We start from the raw sequence: 25257 nt of genomic DNA on the forward strand, positions 1-25257 counted from the left end.
GCCGTCGCGGCGTGAGGCGCCGGCAGCCCGGGGGTGGCGGGGCCGGAGCTGCCCGCTCCCCCGCCCGGTTGTGGCGGGGCCGTAACCGAGAGGGCGCCGCCGTCCCGGGGTGGGGCGGAGGGACGAAGTGCGGGGCCGCCGCTGGCGGGGTGGGGCCGGGCGGCGGGTCCCCGGCGGGCCGCTGTGTGGGGGCCCTGCCTCGCCTGAGGGCGGGCCGCCAGCCAGGCCCCACGCCGCGGGCTGGGCCTCGGGGGGCGGCACCTCCCTCAGGCCAGCTCTTTCTCTCGGGGAACGCGTCCCTGCTGCCCTTAGGCGCTGGCAGTGCTGTTTGAATCCCTCGGTGTGTTTCTGGGCGAACCCCCGGGTATGCTTCGGACATTCTGGTGAATCTAGAAATGAGCGGAAGGCAGAAGGTCCTATTTAGCAGGTTTCTGCGGTTCCTCCAGGGTGCTTGCTGGAGCAGAGTATCACTTCCAATGCTGTCTGAGGGACGGTACGATAATTTCACAGTTGCAAGAGGCTTCAACTTAAAATGTAATGCTTCACAAGTTTCTTAGAGAGTGCTTCTGAAAAAATGGAGCATACACTTAAGTAAGTGAGAGAACGCCTCAATTTCCGAAATCTGAACGGTTTGAGGAAACTAAAAGGGATTATGCTTGGCTGGCTTAAATTTAATCTTGACGGATTTGCTCAGGATAGCTGTGAATGAAGTCTTGTATCTTCCTCCAGCGTCTCCTATGGTGAGCAGGCTAAATCAGCCTCCCTGAGGTGTAGCAGCGCACAAAGAGCTTTGCGGTTTTCCATACACAGCAGAGGCTGCACAGGCCCTGGCACCCCTTGGCCGCAGTGTCAGGTATCGTTCTATTTAATCTATTGTATTGTGCCCACTGAAACGGGCTCGTGATGTGTGACTGAGGGCGTGCACCCAAAGCACCATTTAAAGCACTTTCTATTGTTCCCCGATTCATTTTAATGTATTTTTTCAGTTGGTGAACTAAACCTTTAGGGTACATAAACCTAACATAACCTTATGGTTTTCTTACAAATAAATCTAAAAATATAACAGAATTATTTTTATATCACTCTTTGCCTACCCAGAAAGTCAACGGTCTGTTTCCACGGGACATTTTGGGCCGCAACTCTTTTTCACATCTCATGATTATCTAACCAGAATTCCATAAAAAAAACCAAACCCAAAGACATTGGCGTGTCTGGACTAATGTGAATATTAGGTGTCACGTCCAGAAAAAAAATACTATTTTCAATGTAGTTGAAACATGATCAGAAAATGCCAATTTTGTTGAAATTGGGAATCATTATATACCTTTACTTCTGAATTGTTTGTAAATACATGGTGCCATTACCAAAGCAGTTCTGGTAAGCACCCAAAAGATCCCAGTGGTGTACAGCATCGCCATTATTTGCGTAAATACACTAAAAGTGTTGTGAGATATGCAAATTACCTCTGCATTTCATAAATCTTGACCTTAAAAGCCTACTTTTCAGCAACTGAGGCTTAGTTTTGTATGGAAGCTGTGCACAGTAAATTAGATTTGCATTGATTTATGAACTTTTCTGTGATCCTTATGTTCAGCAGGTACTCGAGTTGTAGAGAGCTCAATAATATAAATAAGCCAGGCCACTTTAAGCATACTTATTTGCCAAAAGTGAGATGCATGCTTGATATGCTTGCTGAATTATAACGTCTTGTCTAAATACTTCAAATATTTTTGAATGCACTTGTTACAGATGGCATGCAAATATTTGGAAATTGGTCGGGGATTTGGCAAAGCATGAGGAATAAACAGTCTAATGCACAGAAGTAACCCACAGCGTAATTTGCTGATGCAATCCTTGCTTGCCCCTTGCACCCTCAACTTTTACATGCATTGATTCAACCACTGCTGCTGCTGAAAACCATTGTTGGAAGGAGGGGGAAAGAAAAGGAGGGGCAGTGGGTTTGTGCATGAGCCCTGTGCTCCAGCAGCTCACAGAGAAGTTCTGTAAATACCAGTCTGAGGTTAAGGAGCAAGAGGGCATGGCTATCAGGGCAGCATGGAAAGATGTGTAGAACCTCTTCCTTTTGGCTGTAGTGAGCTCTTAAAAACTCTCTCAGGTAATCTCATTAAAAGGCACTCTTGGATTGCAGCTCTGCTGGAGCAAAGCCGGGGCAGTACTTTTACCTATGAAAATTTAATCTTTTCCATCTGAAGATGATAGAATAATCTTTTTGTGGAGACATAACAGGAAAACTTAGCTGGCATCTTAGGGAGCTTAAATGCAGTCACTCATTTAACAAGGAACATCCCACTTGAAGACTCCACGAAAACAGTATTGACCAAGAAAGTTAATCTACAGCATCCAGCCAACTGAATACGTATCAACTAAAATATGAGCCATCACTGTAATGGAGTGACTAGGAAAACAAATGCCATCCTTGCCCTTACCAACAAGGAAAACTGTTATGCCAGTACTAACATCTACTGGTCCTTGTATACTTCTAGAAACAACGGACAGTCAAGTAGTGTTTTAACTGGGAATGTACAACATGGCCTTTTCCATCCAGCAAGAGCCTGTGGAACTAGGGAGCATCTCCAGGCAGCCAAATGTTTTGAGGGATTTTGGATGCCTTAAGGTTTTGATCCATAGTTACCTATAGCACACCCCGCTGAGCTAAGAAACCCACTGGTGCGGAGCTAGCACTGTTCTTTGGTGTACACCCCAAATTAAACAGTCTAGCTTTAGATACAGTACTGCTGCCAAGATTCTTACCCTTAGGGGCCTAGGGGCCACTGTCTCCTTGCAGTTTTTAAGGATAATAATGGCAAAGTAGGTCTAATGCAGATTCATGGTGCAAACATGGGATATAGGCATTTCCTGTGCTTCATCCCTTGACAATAGACACTGCACATATCATCCTTTCATTGTAAGTGTTCTCCCGCTATTACACTTACGAAGAAGTCCTTCTGAGCCATTAGTAGACTCCTGTATGAGATAGTTGCTGGTATTAATTTACATGCCTAATTTATGTTTTTACCAGCAACTCTAAAAATGAACAAACAGCTTTTTATCTTTCCAAACAGACGCACACCATCCAAAGAATCCCCAGATTGTTTTCAGGTACACCTGAAGTATGATAACAGATACAAAATCTCATCTTAACATTCCTCACAAGTTCTTTTTTGCAGCGTGAGTACACTTTTTTCCCCTCCACATACCCTTGACTCAAGCAACTAATTTGCTTACAGAAAGCCACCTTGTTTCAAAAAAGGCGTATTTTACTGGTTGGTAAGTTATTTTAGTTACCTTGGTTAATCTTACTTCTACAGGTGTTATGTTTAATTGGTTTCATGTAAGTATGGGCAATTAAAAATGGCCATACCCACAGCTTTATTGTTAGATTACTAAATGCAAGTATCCCAATGACATCCGATTGAAAATGACACCAGGTCAAAGTTTTGGCTATACTTTTATTTACTTCACGTACTATGAACATATACATTACATGCTACAAAAAAAATAAAAAAAAAAGACTTTAACTGTCAAGAAAGTGGATAGTGTTATAATACAATGGCACATGTTCATATTTCTCTTGAAACTGGTTTGGTTAGAATCCTTCCCCAAAACCATTAACAAAACCAAAGTGTTTTACTCTTAAGATGATTAGAAATATTTGCATTATTAACAAATACAATTCAAACAGATTAACAAGATTTAACCAGGTCAAATATTAGTAAAAAGGCTGGGGTTTACCAAAATGAAATATATATTAAAAAAACATAGCAGCCAGTTGTACTTTTTAGTGTGATATAATGTGTAAATGCACCAGAAGAACACAGTGTAATTAAGCATTCTGCTTTCACGGTGTATTTCTAGAAATGATTATTCTAGTTCTAACACCTGCCTATGCACAAGACCAAAAACACAGCCAAGTAGAGACAAAAGATTGTGACCAACATTCTTCGCAATGATTTTTTTTGCACGCATCAGGGAGAAGGGAGGGAACAAATAGAAGAGGATAAACAAAAGGCCACAAAAGGATTTAATCTATGAACATATTATGTTCTACCTATTTTCCTTTAAGAGCTTGATAAGTTGAAATGTCTATTTCACCCAAATGCAAACATACTCATTTCTATCACCTATGAAACAAAATCACATTTCGGCTTAGAACTGAATAGTGGAAAACAGTTGCATTAATGTATCAGTTGACTACAAAAAACTGCTTGACAAGAACTTAGGATTCTAGTGCAACAGCAGCTATTAAGACTCCTAGTTTCTTTTTTTTGCTCTTTCAAAGTGTACAAATATCACAATTTATACAGTCTTAACGAAAACACATCTACAAAGTTTGCAGGGTATTTGCTAGTTAATTCAATTTATGTTTTTCATATTAAAAAGGCAAGATTTGCATAACAAAACTTTCAGAAAAATGTTCTTTTGGTATCTTAAAATAATCACTGGAGAGGTACAAACATATGGGCTTTCTTTAACTGCAATTGGAAAAAATACTTCAGAACAAACTGTGCTACTCTTAAGAACACACAGTTCATTGCTTTTCTTTTGCGACACCTGAAGAAAAATACAAGCATATATGGGATGGGCAACTGACAGACTCAGTATTAAGTCTTTTATTTAGAGTGCAGCTATTCAAAAAAAAGTCATAGTACATATCAAGGTCAGAGGAAAAATACAAATTACCCTTAAAGAAACCAATGTTACAGAACCTAGGGTTAGTTTCTCAATTTTTTTTCCTCAGTTTCGTACTAAGCTAGAAGAAATCCCACAATCACTGGCATATTACCCTAACCAGAGTAGCAACCCAAGCTAGAATAGTACTGCGATTCTTTTGTTACCATTCTTCTTACACCACTGTCACAACTGTCAGTTTTCTAATAATCTTCAGTAGTGCTTATGAGACTGGCGATGGAAAAGTATGATTAATGTACATTGGCGTTAGTCTACAGAATTAATGAGTGCCCATTACCTGAAAATTAGTCAGACTTGCTGATGGGTTAGTTTTGAAGTAAAACAACTAGTACTTAAATATAACAGAAATATAATTTCCAGCATGTTACACAGTTCTGAGGTAAAGTGTTACCAGTATTCTGTTGTACGGGTCGGTGCCTTGCAGCAATAGCCTTTGCAGTGGGAACTAGCCCTCGCAGCATTTACAACCAATGAGCCATTCTAGTCACATGGTTTGTATCAACCAAAATTAACACTTTCAGTTTGATACCCTTCAGAAAAACTGTTCTGTATGGATTACACTGTAGTCAAAGTTACAAAATTGTTTGCTTAAGTTTGGTCACTAGAGCGCTGTGCTTGGAAAACAATCCGGGGTACAGGCAAGGGATAGTTACTTCAGTGTTTAATTTCAGTTTACAAAACTTACTGAATCCATTCTGATTTATGTTAGCGAAAACCAGATAATTAGAAGAGCAGACTAAAAAAAAAAAAAACCACACAAAAAAAACCAAGCAGTGCATAATACCACCTATTCAATGCACTGGCTTTCATTATGCCCTAGGAAGCCATATTTACTCTAGTATGCCTTTTGAGAATCATTCCAGAAGCACACAAATATTTTCCATTAGTTTATTAAAAATAAAATCCTCATGAAATCACTATCAATTATTTTACAGATGGGAATTAAACCAGAAGAGTCCCCAGAGTAACTTTAAAATAGAAGTAATATTTGGTTTGTCAGTTCACCATGTTTGACACTGATTTGTACTTTAAGAGTATTGTACAATAGGAGCATTGAAGAATTCTAGAAAAATTAACTGGCCCTATATAATTTTATTGGAAAGCAGTGTCAATATTTTAGTATATTTAGTGAATCAAACACTGCTTTAAAGCTATGCATTAAAGTGCTACGCACGTATTTTTCAGCACCAATATGGATGTTTACACTTCCATAAGCCTTATATTTGTGAATAAAAAGAGATATTGGTGTGTTAATAGACATTTTAATTTAAAATCAGCTGCTACATTTGAAGCATCAACAGTACTGAAGAAATAAACAGTACTGAAACAAACAAACAAAAAAAAAAATCAATCTAGTGTCCACAAACTTCTAGAATTCTGAGGTTGATTTGATCTGTCATTTACCACTAAAATGGTAAGCATCTGTAAATCATAAGGCTGTCCCCAACGGGCTCTACATAAATCTGTACTGTGCAGAGTTAACTGACCATGCAAAGTACTACATAGCCTTTCCAGGACAGAGAATTCCGGATGGGAAAAAAAACAATGTATGGAGAAAGCTCCAGGATAAATTTGTGAAATTTCTAACTATATATTGAATTGTCTAAGGTTGATGTTCATTGCCTGAGGAAGAAGCAACATAAGCAATAGAACCGGAGAGAGCTATAAATGTTATCTTAACATCTACGTTACTGCTTTCTCCAACTGCTGCTGCTGGCAAGGTCCAGTCTGCTATGCACATGGACATAAGCAGGCATTACAACCTATAATCATGTACTAGTTCTGCCACTTGACACACAAGTTATCTACTGTCGTACCCTGAATTACATGACCCTTGATTAAGGAATGGTGGTGTTCAGTCCCAGGGGTTTGCAGGTTATCAGAATGCTTATACAAGCAATACCGCTTTCAACATCTGTCAGAACGTAAGTCTTGATGGCATCTGCAATAAAAACAAGTTGAGATTGTTCCCATCTGTAAGCGCAACTGTTGAGCCACACTCAGCTGAAGTCCTCGTCAGGATTCTGTTGATCGAGCAGGCGGACATGTGTGAATGGAAAGTGCCCACGTCTGCCGTTACATTCTCCTTCCCACTGACCACTCACGTTAATCTTTGTGACCTTTACCGTCTCACCGACCTGCAGGGGAAGAAAAAAAAGGAAAATTCATAAGGAGCTACTACCCCTCCCCTTTGGTGTCACATCACCCACGTGTACCAGATACACTTCTATAAAAAGTAGTTTTAGTCCTGGTTTTGATACACCAGCCTACCACCCAATGTTAATCACTCCTGAAGAAAGTACAGAAAGAAGTGTACCCAGACTAGGTGAGAACTACCGAAATTGAGGAGCCTGCAATCCAGTATCTATATACTAATCTTTCAGAGCACATTTGGGACTTCACATCAGCTGCCATCATAAGAAATGCCTCTCACTGAACTAACAAAAGAACAAAAAGTTCTGCTGGTACTCCATTCATCGCCTCCCTGAAAGAGGTGATGAATGGAAAGGCCTGCAGGTGGACAAAGCGAATGCTAATCTGCAAGCTAAATCGCTCCCTGATTTTGAAATTCCACTAAGTGCTTTTCAGGTAGTATTGAAAAAGTTCTGGGTAAGTGGGGGCTACATATATATATATAGCGCCACAGATTATAAAATCTGGAAGAGTATGTGAGGGAAGAAGTAGCGGTACCTAAGGCTGCTCTGTTCTTACTCTCAGCATCCACAACTAGCCACTACTAGGCCAGATATTTCAGTCTTGCCCACCATGGATTTCTGATAAATAAATTCCATGGGTACAGTAAAAATAATTGATGTCCTCTCCCTCCTATACTCAAATAATTTGGCTAGAAAAATGGACTCATGAAACAACATGCTGTAGTTTAAAATTATCCAGTTCTAATGTGCTACACTAAATGAAAACACATTAATACATCCCATTCTTATCTCCAACCTAATATTCACATAACCAATTCTAAAGGCATCATCTCCCTTTGATAAAGGTACAGCAGTACCAAAAACTGTACAGCAGTCACTTTCCCAAGGCTGTGCAATCACATAGTTCAAGTCAGGGCCACAGGTCTAGGTCTAATCAGTCCCCAATTCTGTTTAATCTTGAAGGGTACTTTAATTAAGTAGCACTTATTCAACCTAGAAAAGCACAATTTACATTGTAAAGACAGTCACTGGGGAGTTAATAAATGCAACATTGAAAAGCTGTCTACCCATTCCTACCTCTCTGTAGAATTTTACCAATAATCTCACTTTCAAGTAACATAAAACAGTTTTCAGAATTCTTCCTGGGTCACAGATGGAAAATGCTTTGGGACAGATATACTCTTATTTTCTTTCACTAATACTGTAAATAAACTCTCAAGGCGTGGCCACAAGCCTTACTGCATTTCATCCAAAGAATCACTGAATATGCAGTTACTAGTTTACACTGATGCTCATCACTGTGTTCCAAATTCATCCAAAACAGAATCTCATTATTCTCACTTTCCAAGCAGTGAATGAAGAACAAGGAAAACAATTTAAGATGTTACCAATCTCCATTAACTTTACAGGTTTTACTCACTTGCAATCTTTTGCCAGAACAGCTTTTAACAGTTCATAAATTCAAACTACTACATGGACATTTAATTAAACTTCCCATACCTCTGATGATTACTGATCTGGTAATGAGAGGCACACCTGGGACTTTTGCTGTCGCTTTTTTTTTTTCCTTTTGTAGTCATTAGTATAGACATTTTAATGAAGCATATTTTGAAGAAAATCCTCTTATGTATTTGCTACAGGCAAAAAAGAAGCCTTCCTTGACTACTGAATGCTAGTTTCACATCTTTAGAAATTTAATCATCCAGTATGTATAATTTTGCTACTGCTAATAATCACTGGGGAGTTGTATGAATACAATTACTCTGTTGATCAAAACAATGTATCAGCTATAATTTAACAAGGATAAGATTAAATATGACAATACAAGAAGCAGAAAATCTTATTTCCTATTCACAACCGTTACAAGAACACTATCCTAGATAACTTTAAATTGCTTCAGACCTGGATATCATCCTAATCAACCTTCAACAGAAAAGTATACAACCTCCAACCCGCTAGGAAAGAAAAAGCACAAGTTGCACTTGAGTTTGCTGTCTGTAAGACATTTTTCTTAAGACTGCTGGCCTCTGCTGTTACTGAATATCACATGCTACTTTATGTTCATACAGAGTTTATTTTGGATGCCTTACAACAAACTCACCTGCAAAAGGTGGGTTCAACAGTGCCATTATAGTGAGTTAGACTATGGGGTGCTTGTGACACTCCCTCACTCTAGAAACATCCTGTAGCTGTTTGGTTTTTGGGAGTGTTTCAGGGTCATTGCAGCAAAGGGACACCCATTATATGAATTCTCCTTAATATAAGAAGCTACATTCAAAACTTGCATTTCAAGAATTGTTAAGAGAGGAAAGACTTCTAAGTTTAAATGGTCCTTTTTAACCATTACAGTAATGTAATTTAGTACACACTGACACAATCTTTCATTCACATTTAATTCATACATATCTTCTATATATATTTCATATATATGTATCTTTATACCTATCAAAGCGGGACTGACTTAAGAAAGCATGGGTGATTTCACAAATGCTTAATAAAATGGCTCCATTAGTTCCTTAATAACTTAGATATCTCTAGATCTGGTTTGAAACTCTGCATATTAATCTATAGTTCAACCACCCTCCTGAAGACAAAACAAAGAACCTTTTAAAAAATATTACTCATTATTACAAGTGCTGGGATTTTAAGATATTTAGACCAGATGTGGATGTCCTCTCTGATTCTCCTCACTTTTAACACTGACTTGCGGAATCATTAGTCTGTTGTGCATCATCCCACCAAGCACAGCACCTCAAGAACAACACTGTACCCTGCTACAAAGCCAGATTTGTCTCAGTCTTCATCAGAAGTTTTAAAACTAAATATATCCCATACGCTTCAAAGCAAAACTGAAGGTTCATGTGAAGACTTCTGTATGCTGTGGTTTTATTCCATGTACTCCTCTTTGGTAAGGTCAAGATGGCAGAGTTCTGCTACTGTTACAAAGAAGAAAAAAAAAAAAATCGATCGATCTCAGAGTCATTCACCACAAAGATCTTCCCTTTTCCTCCTCTCTTAATATAGACTGACAACTTGAACAAGTCCAGTTACGAGCAAAATAAGTTATCTTTTGCTGAATCTTTTTTTCCAATAATACAGCGCAGCCTTTATTAGATCATAATTTGTTCTGATCCTCCTTCCTTTAGCTCTTCAAAACCACGTCAGTTTTAAAATAACAGACCTGTACAGATAGTCTGTTTGCACTTTGGGCCAAAAATATTTGGTGTTAAGAATCTACTTTCCTAAGAGAAACAGTGGGATCCACCCCCACCTATGAATACTGCCAGATTTAAGGATAAGAGTTTTCATTTGGAAAGAATCCCGCTTTCTACATTTACGGTTATTAAGAGGTCTGGGCAAAAACGGACTGTTAAGATTTGCATAATGCTTTCTACTCAGTTATCTAAGAAAGAGATCTCTAAATAAACAGAGAAGGAACACCATGAAGTGAAAGGGAATGTGAAAAAAAAAGAGACAACAAGAAACAGTACTTTGATAGACAGGATGAAGAAAAACTCAGAGAAAGTGAAGTGCATATTGCAACTTTTTCCTGTACAGACATTGAAAGCAACTCAGTAACATTGTGATTTGAAATGATAAAAGCTGCAAAGAAGCTAGGAAGACCTATTAGAAGCAGTGACAAACAGCTCGCATTTTAAAACTAAGATTTCCCAGAACTAGCTACAGAATGAAGAGCTACCACTGTCATTGCACTTCTTAAAATGTAGAGCTGTGGCAATACAAGAATATATCATCCTAACCAAGAGGTTCAACGTGTCTGCTAGGAAGTATTTAAATAATTTTACAAGGCCTACAAAGGCCACTGTTCTAATATAAAGGTAGAAAGGCACTATAAATCTTACATCCCAACACTGACGAGCTGAGCGTACACATTCCTCAGTTCCCCCCTCCCAAACACTTCAGCTATCTAGCCTATTACCGTATTAGTAACAGACACTAGTCGTGCAAGCCAGCTCAGAAGAGATATTCTCCATGAAACTACGCTTTCTAAAGCGCAGCATACTTGACAGCTCATGTGACTTTTAATGAAGAGGACTGAACTAACATAACATCAGCCACGGCACTCACAAGCTGTTCCTTAGCATTTAAAGGCTTTTGCTTTCACTCAAAAGTTGCTTATGATGGCCTGGATTATCAGTATTTTCTCATGCTATTTCACTCCATGCTACCAAACTGTGAGTTGGACGGTGTTGTGGGATTCTGCTTTAAGTAAAATGTAAAGATAAGCTTAAGAGAATAAAAGCTTAAAAAAAATAATCCAGAAAGAAAACCAAAAGGTTTTGATAAATGTGCCACAAGATAACATCCAGTGGCTCAAAGAAAATCTAGTATCTGGTAATTGCAACAGTCCATAACAGCATTCAGGAATATTTCCAAGCTCCAGGAGGTGACTGGGTAGAGAGAGCGAGAAAAAGAGGGAAAGACAGTATTCTAGGTGGTATGAAAGTCTGAAGGTTAAAAGTCTTCAAGTTTCCCCCAAATCTGCTGAGATGGCATAAAATTTCCATACATGCTTCTCAACCCAAAAATTTACATTCTGGATCCTGGCTCTCCTTTACTTCAAAAATATAACAGAACACACAGTAACTCAGAGCACATTTACATTGCTTCTCTAGACAAATTTTTACCTACAGTGGGAAAAAAATTTCACATCTCCCAGGTCGTAAGTCAATTACTAGATCTGTAGAATGTGCTGCACTTGCAAATTCTGTCCTAAAGACACATACCTGTATTTGCCGCATCACTGAAGTACTGAAGTGCTTTCTGTGCTATGCACAATTAAACAAAGTATTTGAGAGTGAAGAGGAGATGCTCTGACTCAGCACAGAAACTGTTTTTTCCCAAGTACTTAAGATGTTATATAAACAGGAAGTCAATTAGGTATCAGGAAATTCCAGAGCCTTTAGCTCAAAGAAAGCCTAGATTAAAGGATACAATTTACATATCATCCTAAGGCAAAGGTCTGCCACTGAGAATACCTTAGTCTCAATTTCCTCAAGTGTAATTTGGGGGATAACTATCTGATGTGTAGAAGTAGAGTGCTCCAGTCTCCTTTAAGAAGGGAAAAACAAAAATATCAAAAAGAGCACGGACTTGATTGTATCAGGAAGCGAAGCAACCTTAGGGAAACTCACTACTTTATTACAAATCATACCCTGTCAATCACTGCTTTACATGAGACCTCCCCAATGAATTGTACAGGTTTTAGTTTGTGAAGCAGGAAGAAAGCAAGCTGCTTGAGGTCAAGATGTTACAATAAAACCCTGACTGTGACCATCATCATCATCTCAGTCTGTGTCATTTCAAAGTGACTATCATTGTTTCCACTGATTGCTTGTAAACTGCTGACAGACTGGGGGGGCAGGGAGGGGAAACAACACCACAAACCCAAACCACAAACAACCCAGCACACCTTTTAAAATTGGGGTGAGGCAAGCAACAATGAACACCAGTTCAGACACACAACTTACAAACTGCTCCCTCTCCCTCCCCTCTAAAATAAAGACTTCAGAAGTGAAAACATGGATGGGGACATACTTATGTTAGTGATGTTTGACAAAAGACATGATATTTGTTCAGTAACCTAAACATGCTATAATAATCAAACTCTAGTCTATAAGTGACTCTAGTCACTTAGTCGTCAAAAAAAGCGCGCCTTTATCCATAACTTATTAATCATGACGTAAATTAGTATTACATTGCTTTTCCCTTTCTTATTCCTGCAAAACTATAATGTGATTGAAAGGGAAATCCCTTGAACAGATCTCTTCTTTCTAAGGTTTGCCCATTATGTACCTCCAAAGCCAAGGCTGTCTTGTCGTAGGCATTAGGGACTCGCTTCTGGATAACCCGGGCAAAAATAGGGCCATTCTGAAGGTTAGGGAGCGGAGTGTTGATGCTGGGCTGGGCATAGGGCCCTGGCTCCGGCCCACCCAGTGGTTGTGGGTGGGAACTATCCTGGTTACCTCCAATCAGAGTAGATACGGAAGCAGAGGAAGGTCTATACTTCTCGACGTAAGGAACAGGTATCATTCCCCTCTTTCCTTCGCTGTCTTCTGCGTTCCACCATTGCTCTTCAGGTTTATCCCGGATTCTCAGTATGTCTCCTTTCTTAAATGGAAGATCTTCTTCATCATTTCCATTAAAGTCAAAGAGAGCTCGCACATACTCAGCTTCCTCCTGCCTGAGGATAACACCACTATTCTGCCTGGATCGGGAAACTGGTTCTATCAACGTTGTAGTGTCCAAATAGTGTATTTTGTAGAATTCCAGTAAAGATGGCAAAGAATCAAACTCTTGGTCACCTATTCGAAATCTTGTGGGATTCAACCCTGAAAGAAGAAGACACTACGTCAAAGAGAGCATACAACAGTTAAAACTGTAAATAAAACATTTGAGAAGATGAATACGTTTACAGATAAGGAATCTGATACTGAATTTGGTCATCTTTAGATCAACATTCATCATATTCAGCTCCTCGGTGTATTTCTCATCAAAGACAGCACTATCACAATTGTGAGGACAGAGTTTTATTTTAAAAGATTTTTGTCAAAGAAGGAAAACATAAAGTGTGGCACTTTATCCTAATTTAGTAATTTCAGCAAATATCTTGTTTCCTTGAACATTATACGGACCCAACAGATAAAATTGCTCAGTACATCCGAGTTTCTCAGGAGGCTATACAATTTTCAGTAAGAGACAATTCCCTGTTTGCTGTTTTATACTCTAAATCTAGGAAGCAAATGAAATTTTGCTACAATTTCAAGTGATTTTTTTAACTCTCTTTTGCAATTCAAAGTTATTTCAAAAGGACAACACTGCAATAGTGGTTATTTAGCTGTTGTAATGTATCTTGGATTAAAGGCATGGACACTACAGAAAACTGCTTAGCACAGCAGCAAACAATTTATATGAGTGAGCAAACAAAGTTATTTTTCATTTTGATAAAAGGTACCATTAGAGAAAACTATGTATATTTTATGCTATGCAAAGCAACAACATGTTTTCATAATCAGTATAATTCAGTCTTTTAATCTCAAGTCTTGTAGCTTCTTTGCCATATTTGTCAGATGGAGCCTAAACTATAAATCTAAACCTCAAATACATTAAAATACAGATGATGTTCATATTCAAGTCATTAGAAGTATCAAAGCTCAGATATGCATTTCAGTTTTCAATCTGTGTGCTGCACTTTTTTCCTTTTTATGTTCTTCAGGCTCAGCTGGGGAAAAACATACGCATGTTCTATTTCCACCATGCACTATACACTGTGTAATCAGTTATGGGAAGAATTGTGGAAGGCTGGGGGAGGGCAGTGGAGAGGGAAAGATTTACGCTTTAATGAGTAACTCTTTTAGCAAGAAAGAGATGCTTACTTTGCAAGTCTGTTTCTCTGCAGGGAATATCTAACAGTTCCGAGACTTAGCTCTTGAGTACAAAGCTAGCAGAATTCTTCAAGCTGTCACTGATCCAAAACCCCCTTCAAAGTAGCACTGTCAGCATGGGAAGCTAACATTACAAGAAGTTCTTTCAAGAGAGCAAAAAGGGGTTCCAATAAAGAAAAGGGCGGATTCAGTAAGATCAACATAGACAAACACCCGATAAATGAGTTTTGAAATATCCTGAAGGAATATAAACATCAGTGAAGCTGCTTACAGGAAATTCAAAGAAACAGAACTAAGTCATTGGAAAAATGCACATTTGCATGCATTAACAGCCCTGAAAGACTCTCAAAAGAAATGAGTACAAATGCAGTGAGCCAAAAAACAAAAGCAATACCCCCAAAAAATTACAAAAAAAACAAAACACAAAGGAGCATCACTAAGAGATAAGGAAGCTATCGTAAATATCAGTAAGAAATGTGAACTCAGCATGGAAAGAGAAGATTCCACTTTATTCTCCTAAAGCATAATGATGAAAAGATGCAAAACCCCCTCAACTTTTGTTGAGATGTAACTTACAGCTCTAGACTTAGCAAGAACCCTGGAATTTTACCTCTGTGGCAGCTCTTAGCTCTGTGGTCTCTCAACAGATGACTTCTGGCTAGACAGGCAGCATCCCTACACCACTTTAAACCAGTCTAACTTCATTACATAAGCATATAATACTATCTGGGAATGCTGCACTTCTACTAGCATTGGAAGTGGGAAACCGTGCTTTGGAACAAGCAGTATAGACATCAAGTTTCAGACAAACCTCGTGACAGAAATGTGAGCACAATATCTGTCTGCTACTATTTTAGATGTAAACCTTTAAGGATCAAGGCTTATGTAGACACATCAGAAGGACGTCATAAAAACTTTTAAGAGGACCAGAGTAGCCAAGATCTCTGAAGACATACAGAGAAGACTGAACCTCAAGTAAGTTCACTGACATGGAACTTATTTCACATGATGTAAATATAGAACCTAAAAAACTAACTTACCTCTGTAAAACCCGCTATAAACTGACTCCGTAGGGAGGCTGAGATCTCCATCTCCCGCAAAGTAAGTAAGTATACACAGAAAAATCTTAAAACTCAGAGGAAATGAGCAGTTCATCAGTAACATTCATCTCAGCACCAAAATCATCACTGGGATGAACAAGGGTGTTTGGGTGTCTTTACTTTTTCTTTTGAACAGGTTCACCCTCTTGATTAACGCATAACAGTCTGAAATAGCTGCCAAATGTACCTGAATAAAACTGAAGTTGGACTCTAAGAGGAAAGTCCACTGGAACCTTACCTATGGGGAAGGACTGACTGCAATCAGTGTACTGGAGCCCAGAAAATCATATGCTAAAACCCATTTTGCACAATTGAAGTGAAAGAACATAGAGCCTCTGAACACATTCCAGGATCAGAAAGATCAATGCAATCCTTGAAGGGACAAACAGGTAAGCAGCAGAAAGGAGAGGCATTATCTTCACAAAGAGAACACTCCCAGAATACCACACACACTTCTGAGCTTTTTGCATTGTTTTTTTTTTAAAAAAAAAAACCCAAACATAAGGCAGCTACAAAAATCTGAGGTCTGGAAAACCTCTTTGCAACAAGAAATCTACAAGCTTAATCCAAATTAATTACCAAAGAATATAAATGCAGCAACCTGGTCAGTCTGGAGAATTTAAATAAAGACTTCTAAATACAGCTAAAATAGGCATAAAAAGGATGAAATAGCTGAAAGCCACAGTTGGAAAAAAATACAACTACACCTTACCAAGCAAGTGATAAATCAAGCAAGTTTCCATCAGTTTAAGGCTTTTGTGTATACTCTTGTTCAGCTACAAGGCAATGAGCTGAACAACGCTAACTTATGTAGTGGGGAAATAATTCTATTCACTATGGGTTTTGAAGTTTTATCACTCCCTAGTATAATGAAATGGCAAGACTTAACAGATTTCAGGCTCAGAGGAATTCTTCAGCTTCTCGTTTGAACTGCAACACTTCTCATACCTGTAGGCCAACAGAAAAATTAAGGCAAGGTCTTCCACAAGAAAAAGTTACAGCAGCAAGACAAGTGTTTTCTTGGAGAAGTAGAGCTGTTTTCCTTTATGATTCTGGGACAGATTTCTTGAAGGCACAGGTTTGAGCAGCACCCTGTCCACATCTTCTGAGGGCTCTCAGGAAGAGGAGAGGGCATGTAAAGGTAAGTCTAGCTACTGGAGGAACTTTAAAGTCACTTCCTATTAAAGTTGGACAACCAGAGTACTACAAAATTATCTCCCCTTCTCCCCTGCTCTCCACAGCCCAAGGAAGAATAGCTGTTCAGCTTGCACCTGTACCAGCAGCACTACTCAGCTGTGTAAGATGACTCCTTTGAATGAGAAGCACAAAGGGCTGAGTATCATCTATCTTTCTTATTCCACCCTAGCTCCACCTGTGCTAGGAGTTAACCTGATTCCATCCATTTCAGCATTATCAGAGCAAAACCTCTGCTCTCAGGCAGGTGAGGGAAGAGTTAAAATCCAAAGTGTCCCAGAATTAAAGTTTCAAATCTGGACCCTGTCAATTATCTGTTTATGATGCACATTCCCTCCTGATAAAACACTTTCACACTCTGTTGGCTTCATGTTAATCTCAAAAAGACTGCTTATATATATTTCAAATATTGTACAGATACTGGGGAATTAGAGGTATAAAACACCTAATATTTCACTTGGTGACAGTGTGGGCAGGTGGTTTAACCACAAAGCAACTTATCACTTTTTCAGACAACTCAGCTTTCATTTTCAGTGCAGGGAAGCCCTCACAGAAATAAAGGTTTTCATTTTTGTTTCTAGAACCAGTCTACCCTTCCCCCCCCCAACTTATAAAGCATGTTTTGGGCAGGAAAAGCTGTTCTTATCATGCAGGGCACTAAGACACAAGGCTCTCATTTCAAAGACATCACAGTGATGTAAACCAGTTTCCTCCTGGAGCGTATGGAAGCTCCGCTATGAAGGCATCACATTCCAGTCTGTGTTTCCCCCATCCCATAGGGACACCTTTTTTCCTTGTTCTTCAGTACCTCCCTACTCATGCCTGAGCAAAACAAATCAGTACCCATGAATGCCCTATAAAAACGGTAAACCCCCATCCACTGGCTCCCAAGAGCTCTGAGCACACCAGGAGAATATTCTTACAGAAGTTACACATTGTCATTTCTGCAGATAACCAGAGGATGACAGAAAAGTAGATGTCTAATGCATACACTTACCAAGCTTCCAACAGTTTGCATTTTAAGACCTTAATATGAAAAAAAAAACCCACCAAAACATGCCAACAACAAACCAAACCACAAAAAAAAAGTCCCAAGTGTCAGATTAAACAATACCAGTCATACATATCTAAAGCCATTTCATATAGAGCCGAGTATGGATATCATTATGTAAAGATTATACGACTCCAGGAAGTACAGTCACAATGGAAATGATTTAGACACATAGGTTAACCAGCATGTTCTTGAAATGCATACTTAGTGCAAACATCACTTTCTACACTGTATCTGCCATACTTTCCTACTTCAGAGAGATAAATTTTATAACAATATTAGGTTTCTCGCTTTATTACATTGTACTTTCAATAGAAGGCATATATTTATTTAGATATTTTAGGCATTTTGGTTTAGTGCATATGCATTTTTACCCCAGACTCGTATGTCAAATCACAAACATACGATGAATTTAAGTATTTCCTCTATTGTTCATTACCATGCTAATGCTTGCATGCATACTTTGTTTTGTTTGGGATTTCTTTAGCTCGTGACTGTGATATTTCATCACAAATGATACCCTAATTCCAATTCAGTAGTTAATCTCCATCTCCAGTGCAAACAGTTTTTCCTTCCCATAATTCAGTGATTTATCCTATTTTCTTTTAACAGCCTTGAAACATTTCAGGCAGACATAGCTATTTTGAGACGTTTTGTTAAATTATTTTTTCCTTATGCTGAAAAATCACCCACAAGTAGTTAGAAATTGCAGCATATCAGGTAAAAGGTGAACTTAGCAATAAGCAAGTTTATTTTATGCTTTAGAAATGGAAGAAAAGTACCACGTTTTTGTGACACTGGCTTTTTATATTAGGCAAGCCAAAGTTCCTCATTTCATTCATTCTGTATTGAAGCTAGGTTCCTAGTATCCCCTGCACACAGCAGTGTTAAAACAGTCATGAATTGCACACACACTGAGACTAACAAAAATAACTTAAGACCCTGATTTGGCTTATTCAGATATCCCATTGAGAAATGGGCATCTACCAAACAATCAATTGCTAAAAACCCCACCCTATACCAAAAAATTAGCATAGCTAAGTTGTTCTTCCTAATGTTTTAGCTTGACCACAATAAATAAGCATGACAATTTACATTTACCTTATTTTATTGCATTAGTTTCCCTATTCAAACGTGAAAACATCTTCAATCTTCTACCAATGTTTCCATCTCCCTCCCACTGCAGAACATGCCCCCACTTTTTTTCTGAAAGAAGAACTTAATTACACTGCAAATATAATTTAATATACAAACACTCCCAGCACCTTCTTTGAATTGAGTGTGAAAAGAGCACAGTATCAGTGTGGAGGCATGACTTATTTAAAACTACTAATATCTCAGCACAGATGTATCTGTGGTGTAGGAGTGATGCATCACCTGTACTCATAATATCCAGGGATTTAAAAAAAAAAAGAGACCAACCAAAACAAAATTATACTTTTTATATATATTAAGCCTACTGTGCCAACAGCCTACACAGCTACTTATCTAAAACAGACATTTAAAACAGAAGAGAATTACATAAGTAGTATTTAGCGATTTTTTTAAAAGAACACCAAAACTCTAGAACATTTTAACACCCAAAAGCCAGCCCATAGAATGCCACAAAACATTACTGAGCTTAAGAATGTAACACAATAAAAAAAGTCAGGATGGCTATGTATTAAAGTGACACCACACTAACATGAAAAACACTGCTTTTCCCGAGATGAGTCGCTCTCCAGAAAACAACTGCCCAGAAGTAACAGCCACACATACTTCAGGTTTTTTCATCACTATTGTCTTTAAAATCCTACGAGGCTGGATTCCACAACAAACCATCCTGGTAACTTATTCTGCTCTACGTACCACCAGTCATGCATTTCAACAATTCACATACCAAGCCTCGCAAACCTACAGCAATAAACCTCTGTCGTCACAGACATGAAACAATAGGGAATCCACCACATCTTGTGGCAAACCATTTTACTACCCACAGCAGTAATGACTTCTACTTCCAGCTCAATTCAGCCACCTTAAACTTCTGCCTTGCAAACTTTCTGTGCTGTGAGAGTGCTCAACAGCTATAGTAGGTTCTTGGGATAAACATGATGACTTCAAGCTTTCCCAAATTTGCCAATTCACAATGTTCCCCTGAGCAGGGGAAATTACTGTATAATGGTGCAAACATACTGGCAACGGTTTAGCTTTTTCTTAGATTATCTCCTTCTTAGTCAACTGCAGTCTGTGCAGAGACTGAAAAATCCTTTCCATAACAAGTATTGTTGCATCTTCCCAATATAGGGCTCTTTCCCAGCCATATATCTACATCAGAAAGTGACTGTCTCTGTAGCAATTCCCATACTATCTACTTCCTGCCAAATAAGCTCACCACATCTCTTATTACATCGGTTTACTACTACACTTCAACATCATGCGGTTGTTCCTATCTGAGATGCTAGCAATACACCCACATCATTCTGCAAACATTAATATTCAAACTCGAGCAGTTCCGCTACCAACTTCAGCAATGCCCCCAGCAGAGATATCGCTGCCTTTGTATCATGTTTTTTACAAGTCTAAGGACACTGCGTTGCTGGGGGCTCATGTTCATTTAGTTACACTTGTACTTGCAGAAATGCTGCTTCTCATGATACACAATCGGTGTCTTCTGCTCCATAAGCGTTACACTTAATTAGGTCGTTTTCATGCTAGATGTTAGGTTGACAAGGAATACAACCAAACCTTCCCCTTCAGCTCACGGGGGGGAAAAATACTGAACTTCACATCTGATTTGAGGAAACAACTGCCTTTGCATTCGTGAAGACTGCCCGCTACTCAGAAGTGCTCATGTAATACTTTGACTCGTGACTTTAAAATTAGCCTTGCAGCCTGTCTTCGAATGCAAAACTATCTTGTCAGAATTCAGACTTTTCGATGACACTTCCACAGAACCGTCCCCCTGCTGAGATGACATGCAATATCTATTAATTGCAGTTAACTGCTTTATGAAAACAAAGGAACGGGTGAGTGCTACAGCTGTAGGAGCTTCCAGGAGGGCCGCAGTAAGCGCTCAGCTCCAGTGTATGGGTGACTACGCTATTAGCTCGCTGGAAGGCAGGTGCAGACAGACGGCTCGGCTCAGCCAGTAGCCCCAGCTGCAAAACACGACTTAATTCCGCTACAAAGAGCTTCACGACTTGAAACTCCGCCCGGGAGGAGAGCGGAGCCGCCCGGGGGAAGGCGCAGGCCGGGGCTCGGCTGCCCCAACTGCCCTCCCCGGGGCGGCGGGGGGCTGAGGGGGCACTGCCAGCCCTGGGGGGTCACTCACCCGGGGCCCCAGGGCCCTCGCCGCCGGCCCGCCGGCCTCCCGCCGGCCCCAGGCTGTTGACGATGTAGTGCGAGACGCGGGAACTCTCGGACACCGAGAGCACGAAGTCGCCGGGGATGGTGCCCGAATCGCGCACCAGGAAGGTCCCGTGGCGCTGCCCCTGCAGCAGCGACACCGCCTCGGCCCGGCTCAGCCGCCCCCAGTACCAGCTCGCCCGGTCGTCGGAGTCGAACTGCCCGGCCATGGGGGCCGCCCGCCCGCAGGCCGCACTCGCTGCCCCCCCCCCCACCGCGGGCCTCCGCCGCCCGCGGTGCCCCGCTCCGCGCCCAGCCCTGCCACCCAAAATGGCGGCCCGTGCCCTGACCTCACCTACCGGATGTGACCGCACGCAGGAGACGCGGGGAGGGCGTGGCGTCATCAACCCGCGCGGGCCGGGGGGGCGGGGGGAGGGCGGGTGATGCGCCGCGCAGGCGCTGTGAGGGGCGGGCGCGTGCGCGCGCTAGGGCGGGCTCGAGGGGGTGGCGGGAAGGCGGCGCTGAGGGGAGCTGGGGCTGTCAGGGGCTGTGAGGGGCTGTTCTTTACTCTGTGGGTACCGGTGAGGGTTGTCTGCGGCCGGGGTGCTCTGCTCCGCGTAACTTGGAGCAGCAGCGGCCGCCACCGGGGCTGGTCTCTCCTCAGGCCTTGCCGGTGTTAGCGCATCGGGTTCCCTGTCAGGCGCTGGCGGGAGGAGGGCCCGGGGGCGCCGGTGTAGCCCGGCCCTTGTCCTGGAGGTCTGGTCTCTGCAGTCAGTACATCCCGCTAAAGGAGGACAGCAGGGCAGTCCCCTGAGTGCCACAATTCGCGATGGCTTCCCAGTGCAGCTCGCTGTGGTAACCTGTGTGAAGCCAGGCTTCTCTGCGTGCTAATAGCACGTTTACTCTGTTTTTACTTTGAGAGCTGTACTAGCGGTTCCTGCCCTCATCTCCCCTGCCAGATGTACGCTTCTACCCTACAGTTGTTGCCAGCACAGCTGTTTTCATGGGACTACACGCAGAATTGGGCCAATGAGGTGTTCTGGGTTAAAAATAGCTTGGCAAAAGAAAAAAAAAATCCTTCTTTTTATGCAGGGTGGTTCACCGACTGCTACTGCAGGGGCCTGCAAGCAGGGAAGAGCTGAGAGCTGGTGCCACAGAGGAATGTGGGGGGCGGGGGGCACACACAGGTTAAGAATTATGTCTGTAACTTGAATGGAGCAATATTTACCACTTTCTGATTGTTCTCCAAGATCTCTTAAATTATATAATATTTATAATTTAAAAAAATATTTATAAATATATATTGAAATAGCAATATCTATAAATGCATATTGAATTCTGTTCCAGCTCTGCTCAATTCTGTGAGCTTTTTCCAGAAAGGAATGTTCTTTTTTAACTGTGTGATCTCCATGTGGCAACACTTGCATAAACATAATGTTGGAGCCCAGCTGCCCTTAACTGTGAGGGTTCAGGGTTCCTGCCTGCTGACAGCATCTTTGCTTTCTTGTAGGGCGCTTTGGAGCTCTTTCCCTACCTCATGAGTGGGACTTGGTCATTGTGTCAGGTAATTAGGGTTGTATTAACCTTTACAATATCCCAGTGAGAAAATACTTACAGTGGTTTGCCAAATATAGAAGAAAACACCAGGTGCTTGATTTCAACTTATCCAATAGTTTAACAAATGAACATCCTTTCTCTGCTGATCCTGTTGTCTCTCCAGATGGACTGTAGGTAGGAGCCAGTCATAATCTATTTGGAAGCTAGAGTCACAGTTTCCCTGGTGATGTGTGGAGTTTGCTAGCCAGTTACAGAAACAGCCTAGGTTTTTCACAGATTTGAAAAGCTGCTGATCCTTGTTGAGAGCCCAGGACACTAGGACAGTTAAATCACAGCAGCAAAAAAAATGTCCATTCTGTTCAGTCATTCTTAGGCTTCAAACAAGCAAAGCAGGACTCTTACCATGGCAAAACTCACCATTTTTCTGGCTCCTGCCAGCCCACTGTAAAAAAAGTCTCCTTTTAACTGAAGGCTCACAGAGTTCTTTTTTTATCTCTCCCTTCCCAGTCCCTGCCTTTGTACCCCATCTCCCCCTGTTTTCAGCTGAACCACAAAACTACAGGAGTTTGTGGAGTTTTTCGCCGGGTTGGGTTTTCTCTCCTGTAGTTGGGAATCTTGTTGTAAGAGTTCCCTCTGGTGGTTAGCGATGAGGAAGTGAGTAACTCCTGTCCTAAGATGCTCCTATTGATACTTTTATGCTGGAATGATTTCTTGTTTAATCGCTCTCAGGCCTTCGTTATTTGTAACAACCTTTCCTCACTTAAGGCTTCTCCTGATAGTAACTGGTAGCCTTTTCCAAATTCCTTTTTCCTCCCGTATGTAAACCCGTTACCCTGTAGTAGTTTACTACCCTTGACCCACCCTTTCTGCACAAAGGCTACAATAAAGGTGGAGTCCTTCTGCCCAAACCTGCTTCCTACTACGGGTCTTTCACAGGCAGAGCGATTGCAGCCTGAGATAAATTGAAAGAAAAACAAAGCTCTCAGCCACAGTCTCAGAAGCATAAAACTAAATTGGCTTGTAATTCTGAAAAATTCTGAAAAAATCGGGCTTCTGAAAGAAGTTGTAAAATATCAAGAGAATACTCCGTTTACCTACCTGGCAGTAAAAGCCCCGCTGGCACCCAGGCCTGGTTTCCCTCTCTCACAGCCTGCTTTTCCTCTCATGATTTTATTGTCCTTACCAGCCGGCCTAGAGATGATTTTTTTCCTAAGGAGCTCTAAAACTTTGGCAACTGATCTAAAGCTGCAGTCCATCAGTAGAAAGTTTCTCATTGAATTCAATGAGTGAGTCTTGAAATTATGCCAAGTGGAGAACGCTGTAGTGTAGCAACGTTCTGTCCTAGGCGACATTCAAGGATGTGAAAACAAAGTCAGGAAACATCTGGGTTAACTGAAGGCTTTGACTGCTCCCTAATGACAGCAAGGCAACCTGGTGTCACTTAATCCTGCCCTAATCATTACTCGAACGGTTGGGCTTTGTAAATCTGGTCTAGATTGCATATGTTGGTACTGTATCCTACTTTATAAAATTAAAACTAATGGAGGAAAAGGTGCATCAGTTGGTTTCTTTTCCCCGTGACCTGAAGAAACAGCGTTTCTGCCACAGAAACGTGTTTCCTCTTGCAATTATTTCATAATCGGCTGCTCGCAGGAGGTGTCTGTGTCCTGTTTACTGCTGATGTTCATGCGATGTGTGCGTGGCCTGTGCCATAACCCCTCACACCTGGCTGGGAAGTGTCACCTGTATCAGAGGTTCCTGCCAGATGCTGGATACATGGTGTCAGCACCAAATATAGCACTTCTGGCGAATGCAGGTGATGTTAGCTGTTGTATAAGGAGCACTGCACAGAGACCGTTAAAAATAAACAAACTTGGGGGGTGTGATGGTTAGTGAGAAGATCTATTAATCCCGCTGGGTTCTGTGTAAGGGGAGGAGCCCTGATGTTGCCAGCTGCAGAATTTCTTCATGAAAAAGTCAAAATGTGCTACTGAATTTTGCTAGGAAGTACGTCAGTTCAGAAGGAAAGTGAGATATTGCAGGGGATGGGCTGCAGGGTTTTGGTTTGAAAAACAGGCAGAACTGAGGAATGGAGCAGCCCGAGCAGGGTGGAAGGGTCCTACAACTGGAAAAATATTAGGAATTCTTAACGAAGCTGGCTGGTGTGACGGAACGGGGGTGGCAGCTCACGCTGCTGGTGAGGTGCAGCTGTGGAGCCCGTCCGTTGTGGAATTACACCACAGACAGGGAAATAATGATGCCAGGGCAGAAGCAGGCCCTCAGCTGGTGCCTGGCTCTGGTCCCTTGTGTGTGTGGGATAATTATGATTAGCATAATTAGAGGAATGAAGAACTTGTCTCATGGGGACAGATAAAACCAGCTTTATTTAGGCGGGAGGAGCCAGGGCTTCTCTCCCTGACAGCCTGAACCCCTCGGGTGGGAAAACAGCACCTGACAAGGAGATCTGAGCCCGAGCCCGATAGGATACAGACACTGCTTATTTTATCAGAGGTGTAAAATTCCGGCGGGATCTTCCTACAGCGCGGAGGGAAGGGGGAAAAAAATGACCATTTTAAGAATTCAGATCGCTTTTAAAAAAATCGCTGCAGGAGGCAGAGCTGCCGTGGCAAGGCCTGCGCCTTCCAACCGCCGCCCGCGGGTGGTTCCGTGTGTCCGGGCTCACCCCGGTGGCACGGCGCCGAGCGGCGCGGCCGACCGTGCGTGGGGAAGATGGCGGGGCTGCCTCCCCGCTCGCCGTA

General features: G+C 41.4%; 1 protein-coding gene across 8 annotated transcripts; it reads right to left on the bottom strand.

The window, feature by feature from the left end:
* Positions 1 to 3450: 3450 nt before the first annotated feature.
* On the bottom strand, positions 3451 to 21301 carry CRK (CRK proto-oncogene, adaptor protein). 8 transcript variants are annotated; one of them, XM_056353668.1, is made up of 4 exons: positions 20928 to 21301; positions 12684 to 13219; positions 9686 to 9799; positions 3451 to 6848 (listed from the first exon to the last, which is right to left on the bottom strand). In XM_056353668.1, exons 1-4 carry the CDS (start codon positions 21169 to 21171, stop codon positions 6711 to 6713), a joined length of 1032 nt encoding a protein of 343 aa, XP_056209643.1. In that variant the 5' UTR covers positions 21172 to 21301; the 3' UTR covers positions 3451 to 6710. The 8 variants fall into 8 exon arrangements, 7 of the variants coding, with proteins under 7 accessions (XP_056209643.1, XP_056209600.1, XP_056209634.1 ...); XM_056353636.1 differs by having other exon boundaries at positions 6686 to 6848; positions 9702 to 9799; positions 20928 to 21283; XR_008824238.1 differs by having other exon boundaries at positions 6709 to 6848; positions 9702 to 9802; positions 12854 to 13219; positions 20928 to 21283.
* Positions 21302 to 25257: the final 3956 nt, after the last annotated feature.

The sequence above is a fragment of the Falco biarmicus genome, chromosome 1 (assembly GCF_023638135.1).
Source record: "Falco biarmicus isolate bFalBia1 chromosome 1, bFalBia1.pri, whole genome shotgun sequence".
NCBI lineage: Eukaryota > Metazoa > Chordata > Aves > Falconiformes > Falconidae > Falco > Falco biarmicus.